This window comes from Moschus berezovskii, chromosome 1 (genome assembly GCF_049115385.1).
Source record: "Moschus berezovskii isolate FMDL1 chromosome 1, NW_MosBer_1.0, whole genome shotgun sequence".
NCBI classification, from domain to species: domain Eukaryota; kingdom Metazoa; phylum Chordata; class Mammalia; order Artiodactyla; family Moschidae; genus Moschus; species Moschus berezovskii.
In genome coordinates this window covers 62,958,829-62,970,378 of record NC_142460.1, presented here as the reverse complement: position 1 = coordinate 62,970,378, position 11,550 = coordinate 62,958,829, and the positions used below count along the sequence as shown (strand labels likewise).

General features: G+C 38.4%; 1 protein-coding gene and 1 pseudogene across 1 annotated transcript; both read right to left on the bottom strand.

The window, feature by feature from the left end:
* Positions 1 to 267: 267 nt before the first annotated feature.
* Positions 268 to 1,194, bottom strand: LOC129551357 (olfactory receptor 5H8-like; annotated as a pseudogene).
* A 6,836-nt stretch (positions 1,195 to 8,030) lies between these two features.
* On the bottom strand, positions 8,031 to 8,981 carry LOC129550434 (olfactory receptor 5H19-like). Its single transcript, XM_055418109.2, has one exon. The coding sequence runs from the start codon at positions 8,958 to 8,960 to the stop codon at positions 8,031 to 8,033; it is 930 nt and encodes a 309-aa protein (XP_055274084.1). The 5' UTR covers positions 8,961 to 8,981.
* Positions 8,982 to 11,550: the final 2,569 nt, after the last annotated feature.

The window sequence follows — 11,550 nt, the reverse complement described above, 5'->3', positions numbered from 1 at the left end:
TGAGAAGATATGTGCAGAAGATTTTAATTTGTTTTCATCTTTAATTTTTTTTGGTATAACATGAACACTTGATTAGAATTTTATCTACTTTTTTGAGTAACATGTACACAGAGTTTCAGATGCTTATTAGTACTCTCAGCTTAATTCTTTAAAACACTAGGGTAATGATAACTGCAAAAACTTTGAACCCTGGTCAACAGTAGTAACATCTAATCTGCACACTCTATGACTATTTTGGTAAAAAGTAAACTGATATGAATATGAAATCTAAGCATTCCTCTTCAACACTTTTGCCAGTGAATCTGTGACTTTATTATTTCTCAAGCTATAGATGTTCGGATTTAAGAAAGGAATTATGATCATGTAAAACAGAGAGTCCATCATATTTCGATCATCTGCTTTTGCAGACCTAGAGTATATACACATGACAAGATGAGGCCCACAGTATAAATAAACAGATAGGAGGTGAGCCCCACTTGTGGAGAGGCCTTATTTACGCCTTGTACCAACTTCTTTTTTAAGACTGTAAAAAGAATAAGCATATAAGAGATGAGAATAGTAAGAATGCTGAACACCTGTATTGACCAAGAGAAAATAAATACCATCAGAAAATTAACGGAAGGGTCAGTACAGGAAATCTTAAAGAGTGGTACGAATTCACAGTAAAAGTAATGTATTATGTTAGAATTACAGAAGGTCAATCTTAATAGAAGTTATATTATGAAGTATGGCATGGAAAAGGCCACCTAAAATTGATGAAACTAATAGCTGAATGCACAGTCTATTGGTCATAATAACTGGATAAAATGGTTTGCAAATGGCCACATAGCAATCATATGCCACTGTTGCCAGCAAAAAGCATTCAGTGGTTATGCTGGTTCCAAAGGAAAATAATCATATCTTACATTCAGTGAGAGACATCATTTTGCTCTTTGCAAAGAAACTGACCAGCAACTGGGGTGTCACTATGGATGATATCCAGGCATTCACCACGGCCAAATTCTCAAGGAATAAGTACATGGGGTTGTGAAGGTGAGGATTATTGCAGATGAGAGCAATCAGGCCAAATTTTCCCATGATGGTGAGGAGATAGATCACCAAGAACAGAAAGAACAGGGGAATTTTCCCTTCTGGCTGATATGTGAGTCCTGTGAGAATGAATTCTGTCAGCAACGTTGCAGTTTCCTTTTCCATGTCCTCACTGAGTGTTACCTGAAATGAAATGGAGTAAACCAGAAATAAAGACACAAAGAATTTTCAAAATGAGTAAATGGGAATGAGAGTTGAATAAATCATGCATATCAGAATACCCTCTTATTACCTCTATAACAGATGAGAACTATTTGGATGAAATATGCCTGCATGTGTGCTAAGTTGCTTTAGTTGTGTCTGACTGTGACCCAATGGACTGTAGCCCACCAGGCTCCTCTGTCCATGGGATTCTCAAGGCAAGAATACTGGAACGGGTTGCCTTCTCCTCCTCCAGGGGATGTTCCCGACTTGGGGACTGAACCTGCTCTTATGTTTTCTGCATTGGCAAGTGGGTTCTTTACCACTAGCCACCTGGTCCTGGCTAAAATGACTCTGAGAGGAGAGTGAAGAGAATGCAAAAGAATTCACAATGTAGAGTAACCAATTTTGTGACATATTTGATGTGAAGGTGGGTAATCAGTGAAGAACAGAGGAGTCATTTAGTTGACTGGATAGATTTTCATTAAAAATTGATTGATAACTCATCAATCATATAACTTATATGCAGTCTGATCCATTGTTCTATATGTCTTTTTTCTTTTTTTGCTCAAAACATTCTCTTTTGATTACTGTGGCTTTGTCATATTGTCTGAAATATAGAACGGTTATATGTATATATATCAGTTCAGTTCAGTTCAGTCGCTCAGTCATGTCTGACTCTTTGTGACCCCATGAATCACAGCTCGCCAGGCCTCCCTGTCCATCACCAACTCCCGGAATTCACTCAACCTCATGTCCATAGAGTCGGTGATGCCATCCAGCTATCTCATTCTCTGTCGTCCCCTTCTCCTCCTGCCCCCAATCTATCCCAGCATCAGAGTCTTTTCCAGTGAGTCAACTCGTCGCATGACGTGGCCAAAGTATTGGAGCTTCAGCCTCAGCATCAGTCCTTCCAATGAACACCCAGGATTGAACTCCTTTAGAATGGACTGGTTGGATCTCCTTGCAGTCCAAGGGACTCTCAAGAGTCTTCTCCAGCACCACAGTTCAAAAGCATCAATTCTTCGGCAATCAGCTTTCTTCACAGTCCAACTCTCACATCCATACATGACCACGGGAAAAACCATAGCCTGGACTAGACGGACCTTTGTTGGCAGAGTAATGTCTCTGCTTTTTAATATACTATCTAGGTTGGTCATAACTTTCCTTCCAAGGATAAACATCTTTTAATTTCATGGCTGCAATCAGCATCAGCAGTGATTTTGGAGCCCCCAAAAATAAAGTCTGACACTGTTTCCACTGTTTCCCCATTTATTTCCCATGAAGTGATGGGACCACATTCCATGATCTTCGTTTTCTGAATATTGAGCTTCAAGCCAACCTTTTCACTCTCCTCTTTCACTTTTATCAAGAGGCTTTTGAGTTCCTCTTCACTTTCTGCCATAAGGGTGATATGTCATCTGCATATCTGAGGTTATTGATATTTCTCCCGGCAATCTTGATTCCAGCTGGTGCTTCTTCCAGCCCAGCGTTCCACGTCCAGTTCTAACTGTTGCTTCCTGACCTGCATACAGGTTCCTCAAGAGGCAGGTCAGGTGGTCTGGTATTCCCATCTCTTTCAGAATTTTCCACAGTTTATTGTGATCCACACAGTCAAAGGCTTTGGCATAGTCAGTAAAGCCAAATATATATAAAACTTTGCTATTATGTTTTCCCCAAGACAAATTTGGCAATCTGGAGTCTCACTGTTCCATAAAAACTTTAGGTTATTTGTTCTATCTGTGAAAAGTATCCTGGATATTTTGATAGGGATTGCACTAAATGCACTGATTGCTTTGTGTACTATGGCCACTTTAGCATAATTAATTCTTCCAATCCAAGAGCATGAGATATCTTTCCAATTCTTTACGTCATTTTCAGTTTTATAAAGTTTTGTATATAGGTCTTTCACTTGCTTGGTTAAGTTTATTCCTGGTTATTTTTTGATGCAGTTTTAAATGGAATTGTTTTCTATTTTCCTTTTCTGATATTTCATTATTAGTGTAAAGAAATGCAACTGATTTCTGTATATTAATCTTGTATCCTGATACCTTGCTGAATTAATTTATTAGTTCTAATAGGTTTTGGATGGAGTCTTGGTACTTCTTTATATAGAGTATTATCTCATCTGCAAATAGTGACAGTTTCATATTTCCCTTTACAATTTGAATACCTTTCATTTCTTTTTCTTGTCTGGTTTCTGTGACTAAGACTTCCAATATGATATTGAATAGAAATGGTAAGAGTGAGCATCTTTGTTTCTTTCCTAAATTTCAGCTCTTCACCATTGAGTATTGTATTGGTTGTGGGTTTGTTGTAAATGGCTTTTTGTATATTAAGATTACTGGGAGAAATATCAATAACCACAGATATGCAGATGACACTACTCTTATGGCAGAAAGTAAAGAAGAACTAAAAAGCCTCTTGAAGAAAGTAAAGGAGGAGAGTGAAAAAGTTGGCTTAAAGCTCAACATTCAGAAAACTAAGATCATGGCATCTGGTCCCATCACTAATGGCAAATAGATGGGGAAACAGTGGAAACAGTGGCTGACTTTATTTTTCTGGGTTCCAAAATCACTGCAGATGGTGATTGGAGCCTTGATTAAAAGATGCTTACTCCTTGGAAAGAAAGCTATGGCCAACCTAGACAGCATATTAAAAAGCAGAGGCATTACTTTGCCAACAAAGGTCCATCTAGTCAAGGCCATGGTTTTTCCAGTAGTCACGTATGGTTGTGAGAGTTGGACTATAAAGAAAGCTGAGCACTGAAGACTTGATGCTTTGGAACTGTGGTGCTGGAGAAGACTCTTGAGAGTCCCTTGGATTGCAAGGAGATGCAACCAGTCCATCCTAAAGGAGATCAGTCCTGGGTGTTCATTGGAGGGACTGATGATGTTGAAGCTGAAACTACAATACTTTGGCCACCTGATGAGGAGAGGTGACTGATTTGAAAAGACCCTGATGCTGGGAAAGAAGATGGCACATCACTAACACAATGGACATGGGTTTGGGTGGACTCCGGGGGTTGGTGATGAACAGGGAGGCCTGGTGTGCTGCGGTTCATGGGGTCACAAAGGGTCAGACAAGACTGAGTGACTGAACTGAACTGATCTGATATTGAGATATATTCCCTTTATATCTACTTTGGTGATAGCTAATTCATGAATGGATGTTGAATTTTATCAAATGTCTTTTTCTAAATCTACTGAGATGATCATGTGTTTTTTTTCTTTCCTTTTGTTGATATGGTGTTTTTTGATTTGCATATGTTGAATTATCCTTGACCCTGGAATGAATCCAGCTTCATTATGGTGTATGATACTTTTCGGTAGTGTTGAGTTTGATTTGCATCTACATCATTCAAAGTTATTGCACTGTAATTTTTTTTAAATAATGTCTTTGGTTTGAGTATCAATTTAATGGTGGTAAACATTAACATAATAAATTTGTGAATGTTTTCTCCCTTTCCATCTTTTGAAATAAGTTCTTTGTATGTTTGGTAAAACTTCCCAGTGAAGCTGTTCATTCCTGGATTTTTGTTTGCAAGAAGTTTTTGACAATTTTTCTCCTGTTCTGCCATTTCTCTTATTCTTTATGTCTATCCAATTTAAATTATCAGTCTAATCTCTTAGCTTTCTGAATTAGTGAAGTTTCTCAGGTTGATCTATAACATACAGACATACCTAGAAAGGACATATAGAAGAATCATATACAGTTAAGAGGCAACTCACCTCTTTCCCTTTCTCTAAGAAACATATTAAGGTAAGAGGATCTTTTAACACTGTAGCTCTATCTTCATTGTCTTAGCTCCCATACCATTTTTTCCTCATTGTTTTCTCATTTCTCTTTATTTCTCTGTGTGGTATGGAGTTTATCCCCACAAGAAGTGAAATTTACCATACCTCAGATAATGTGGAATAATAGGCCTTTTGATTGCTAGCAAAATTCCTGGGAATTACTTCTGTTCACTCCAAATACGAACCCACCTCCATACAAAGTTAAATTTGGTTTGAGTTTCCAGGCTACATGGCTGTAGAAATAGCAAAGATATCATAATCAAGTCCTGTTCACAGGGCCTGCACTATTTTACAACTGATTGTATTTATAGAGTCACATTGAACAACATATACGCCTGTAAAATTTTTTCATTCTTGTTTTCTGCTCTAATTTTTTAGGTGTGACACAAATAATTAAAATATGAAGTTGTTTAAAGGAACTTATTAGATACTAACATCTTGTATGCTTAGTCAATGCTGTGATTTTTTCAGTGGTCATGTATGGATGTGAGAGTTGTACTATAAAGAAAGCTGAACAGCGAAGAATTGATGCTTTTGAACTGTGGTGCTGGAGAAGACTCTTGAGAGTCCCTTGGACGGCAAGGAGATCCAACCAGTCCATCCTAAAGGAGATCAGTCCTGGGTCTTCATTGGAAGGATTAATGTTGAAGCTGAAACTCCAATACTTTGGTCACCTGATGCGAAGAGCTGACTAATTGGAAAAGACCCTGATTCTAGCAAAGATTGAAGGTAGGAGGAAAAGGGAACGACAGAGGATGAGATGGTTGGATGGCATCACCGACTTAATGGACATGGGCTTGGGTTGACTCCGGGAGTTGGTGATGGACAGGGAGGTCTGGTGTGTTGCGGTTCATGGGGTCGCAAAGAGTTGGACATGACTGAGCAGCTGAACTGAACTGAACTGAACTGATGCTTAGTTGCTCAGTTGTGTCTGACTTCTTGTGACCACATGGACTGTAGCCCACCAGGCTCCTCTGTCCATGGGATATTCCAGTCAAGAACACTGGAGTGGGTTGCTATTTACTCCTACAGGGGATCTTCCTAACCCAGGGATCGAACCCTCATCTCCTGTGTATCCTATATTTGCAGGCAGATTCTTTACTACTGAGCCACTTGGGAATAAGTCAATAAAAGAATAGTACAACTGTAAATGAAAAAACTTTAAAATAACACATCAGTTCAGTTCAGTTCAGTCGCTCAGTCATATCCGACTCTCCGTGACTGCATGAATCACAGCACGCCAGGCCTCCCTGTCTATCACCAACTCCCAGAGTTCACTCAAACCCATGTCCACAGAGTCGGTGATGCCATCCAGCCATCTCATTCTCGGTCGTCCCCTTCTCCTCCCGCCCCCAACCCAGCATCAGAGTCTTTTCCAGTGAGTCAACTCGTCACATGACGTGGCCAAAGGATTGGAGTTTCAGCTTTAGCATCAGTCCTTCCAATGAACACCCAGGATCGATCTCCCTTAGAATGGACTGGTTGGATCTCCTTCCAGTCCAAGGGACTCTCAAGAGTCTTCTCCAGCACCACAGTTCAAAAGCATCAATTCTTCGGCAATCAGCTTTCTTCACAGTCCAACTCTCACATCCATACATAACCACGGGAAAAACCATTGCCTTGACTAGATGGACCTTTGTTGGCAAAGTAATGTCTCTGCTTTTTAATATACTATCTAGGTTGGTCATAACTTTCCTTCCAAGGAGTAAGCGTCTTTTAATTTCATGGCTGCAATCAGCATCTGCAGTGATTTTGGAGCCCAAAAAAATAAAGCCTGACACTGTTTCCACTGTTTCCCCATCTATTTCCCATGAAGTGATGGGACCAGATGCCATGATCTTAGTTTTCTGAATGTTGAGCTTCAAGCCAACCTTTTCACTCTCCTCTTTCACTTTTATCAAGAGGCTTTTGAGTTCCTCTTCACTTTCTGCCATAAGGATAGTGTCATCTGCATATCTGAGATTATTGATATTTCTCCCAGCAATCTTGATTCCAGCTTGTGCTTCTTCCAGCCCAGTGTTCCTCATGATGTACTCTGCATATAAGTTAAATAAGCAAGGTGACAATATACAGCCTTGACGCACTCCCTTTCCTATTTGGAACCAGTCTGTTGTTCCATGTACAGTTCTGACTGTTGCTTCCTGACCTGCATACAGGTTTCTCAAGAGGCAGGTCAGGTGGTCTGGTATTCCCATCTCTTTCAGAATGTTCCACGGTTTATTATGATCCACACAGTCAAAGACTTTGGCATAGTCAATGAAGCAGAAATAGATGTTTTTCTGGAACTCTCTTGCTTTCTCCATGATCCAGCGGATGTTGACAATTTGATCTCTGGTGCCTCCTTCTTTTCTAAAACCTGCTTGAACATCTGGGAGTTCACAGTTCACATATTGCTGAAGCCTGGCTTGGAGAATTTTGAGCATGACTTTACTAACGTGTGAGATGAGTGCAATTGTGTGGTAGTTTGAGCATTCTTTGGCATTCCCTTTCTTTGGGATTGGAATGAAGACTGACCTTTTCCAGTCCTGTGGCCCTGCTGAGTTTTCCAAATTTGCTGGCATATTGAGTGAAGCACTTTTACAGCATCATCTTTCAAGATTTGAAATAGCTCAACTGGAATTCCATCACCGCCACTAGCTTTGTTCCTAGTGATGCTTTCTATGGCCCACTTGACTTCATATTCCAAGATGTCTGGCTCTAGGTCAGTGATCACGTTATCGTGACTATCTTGGTCGTGAAGATTTTTTTGTACAGTTGTTCTGTGTATTCTTGCCACCTCTTCTTAATATCTTCTGCTTCTATTAGGTCCCTACCATTTCTGTCCTTTATCGAGCCCATCTTTGCATGAAATGTTCCCTTGGAATCTCTAATTTTCTTGAAGAGATCTCTTGTTTTTCCTGTTCTGTTGTTTTCCTCTATTTCTTTGCATTGAACACATAGATACATCTAATTGTATAGTCTTATAGTGTTTTAATGAAAAGAGAATACTTACTAATATGATATCTAAACATTTCTCTTTAACATTTTTGTCAGTGAGTCTATGACTTTCTTATTTCTCAGGCTGTAAATTATTGGATTTAAGAAAGGAATTATGACAGTGTAAAACAGAGAGTCCATCATATTCTGATCATTTTCTTGTGCAGATCCAGGGAGTACATACATGAAGAGAAGAGGCCCATAGTATAAAAAGACAGACAGGAGGTGGGCTCCACAGGTGGAGAAGGCCTTCCTTATTCCTTGTAGAGACTTCTTTTTTAAGATTGTAAAGAGAACAAGTGTATAAGAGACAAGAACAATGGAAATGGTGAATGCCTGTATTAATCCAGCAAAAATGAATACCATAAGAAAATTAATGGAAGGGTCAGTACAGGAAATCTTAAACAATGGTATAATGTCACAATAAAAGTGATGTACTATGATGGAATTGCAGAAGGTTAATCTGAGTAAAAAAGCATTATGAATTATGGCATGGAAGAGGCCACCTGAAAATGACAAAACTAACAGCCAGATACATAGTCTATTGGTCATAATCACTGGATAAAGTAATGGTTTGCATATGGCCACATAGCGATCAAATGCCATTGTTGCCAGCAGAAAACATTCTGTGGTTACACAAATTGCCAAGGAAAAAAATTGTATCTTACATTCAGAAAGAGAGATCATTTTGCTCATGGCAAACAAGTTGAGCAGCATTTTGGGGGTCACTGTGGAGGATAACCAAGTATCCACAAAGGCAAGATTTCCAAGGAATAAATACATGGGAATGTGAAGGTGAGGGTCATTGCAGATGAGAGCGATTAGACCAACGTTTCCCACAATGGTGATGAGATATATCATCAAGAACAGAAGGAACAGGGGGATATTCCACCCTGGTTGATGTGTAAGTCCTGTGAGAATGAACTCTGTCAGCTCTGTTACATTTTTTGTTTCCATATCCTTGATAGATGACCTCTGGAATACAATGCAATAAATGGAAAAAGAGCATTTCACAAGAATTTTTAAAAGAAAATTCATTGAGAGTAACAGAACCATACACTAGAATGAATGCCCTTTATTTACTCTTATTAAAAACATAAAAAGTATTTGTAGCAGTTGCTATTTTGGCAAAATGCAATCATTTTATTTTAAAATGTAAACAGTCATGAATAGATGTAGAAGAGAAGAAAGACATTCTAAACATGAGCAAATTTCTGGGAAAACTATCCTGTGTTTTCAAGATGAATATAGTGTCAAAAGTAAGTTGTCAGAAGGGCCTGGATTATAAAATAATTCAGTGCCATGTGAAAGATCTTGAACTTTATTCTTTAAGGATAGGCATTCATTGAAAACTTTGAAACAGGGATTGGCATCATCAGTTATTTTTTAAATTAAATATTTGGTTGTAGAAAATAGACTGCAGGGTGAATGATCAGTTGTAAGAAATACTAATCAGGAATCTATGACTCATATCCATGATTCCCAAACCAGATTACACATCAGAATTTTCCAGGGGAGTTTTGGTACAAAAATAAATTCTAAGGTATTATCATAGAAATTGATTCACCAGGTCATGAATACAGGTAATATGCATTTTATAAATGCCCTTCAGTGATTAAAATGTATTTGAAATTCTTAAGTCATTTTGTGCTATGATATTGGGAGTTTTGAGGAAGACAAAGTGATCAAAATTAATTAGGTTGAAGTCATTAGGACTTGATAGCATAATAGATATGAAGGATAGTTAGTAAAAGAGATTGTAGATTGGTAGCTGGGAAGAATACTCAAAAATTGAGAACTCAGATGCAGTGGCCCATTTTTGCAAGGAGCAATCTCTGAACATCCAGATCACATAAACTTAGTGGTATCATTCAATAAGGACTTAATAGAAATAATGACTTTGAAGTCATTGAAGTTACTGAAATATAGCATATATGACTAACCCAGTGGATGGTGTTCATAATGTTAAAACAATAAAGCATGAAAATAAAGGTGAGGAAGTTATATTAAAGTGATTAAAATGTATATACATCATTTACTAGATCTGACTGACTTTTCTATTACAAATGTCTTGGTGGCAGATAAAAGTTGTTTACTCTAGGAGCCAAAAGTTCTAGAAACTTACTTTTCCTGAAGAGAAAGAAGTAGATATATGGTTAACCACTAAAATTAATCTACACTAGATTTGAAATATGTAGAGTGGGGAGAGATGTCAAATATGAATGGACGAGATTTGTGGTTCAAAGTCAACCAATGGAGCAATAACAGGACCCCAGAAAATGCATCCTGCACCCACAATAATGGCATTTTCATTGTGAGTTGTAGCACTCAAGTTCAGCAGCAATGATAGCAGCCCTTACTGAGCTAGTACTGAGATAGAATTTCAGTTGTTGACTGCTTAACTTCTTACTTGTGTCCCTGCCTATTTCTCAGTGGATTTCTCCAACTTCCCTAGCATTTATTTGTTAGAGCCAGTTTCCTTTCAGTTAAATCATTTTGTCTTGAAACCAGGAGCTGTGGCTCACACAAAAGGAAAAAAAAAAAAAGAGCCACAAAAGGCTACTGAGCAGAGTGATCAGAGAAACAGGAGGAAATTGGAAAACTGAGACTGAAAACTCAAAGAGAGGAAAATATGCAAGAACAAAGGAAAGTGCAGTGCCTAAAGCAAAATGAATGTTCTAGTAGGATAAGGAGTGAACAGAGATTACTGAGTATGAGAATGAAAGTTATGTTACCATGCATAAAATAGATATTCAATGGGAATTTACTGTATGACTCAGGGAACTCAAACTGGGGCTCTGTGACAATCTAGAGGGGTGTGATGGGGAGGGAGGTGGGATGGAGGGGACATATGTATACCTGTGGCTGATTCATGTTGATGTTTAGCAGAAACCAACACAATTCTGTAAAGCAATTATCCTTCAACTAAAAAATAAATTTTAAAAAAGAGAGACTTCTAGTGGCTTTACTGAGAGAAGTTTCCATTTTGTGATAGAGTAGGGGTCGTAGGATAATGAGAATTGAATGCAAGCAAGTGACACAGCATTGGGGAAAATGAAATAAAGATGTGGAGAACAGATGTGGATTTTCTTTCCTGAGGAACAATGTCATGAAAGTTGTCAAAAGAAAGAGAGGTGGGAATTGAGAGGAAAGAGGATAAAGAAATAGAAAGGCAAATTTGGGTGAAAAGGAAACAAGAAGCAGGAAGGACTTCCCTGGTGTTCCAGTGGTTAAGAATCCACCTGCCAAAGCAGAGGACACAGGTTCAAGCCCATGCTCCGCAACAAGCCCGTGCACCACCAACAGAGAGTAGCCCCTGCTCTCCACAACTAAAGAAAGCCTGTGCATAATGGTGAAGATTGAGTGCAGCCAAAAATAAGTGAATAAATAAAATTTAAAAAAAAAAAGAAGCAGGAAAAGAGGACAGGATGTAGATGGATAAATAAATAAATGTATATATAATACATATTTCTTACACTAAAAACATTATGAACTAAATCCCTAAATGCACTTTTAATTCGATTAATGTTTTAGTTCACCACAATAT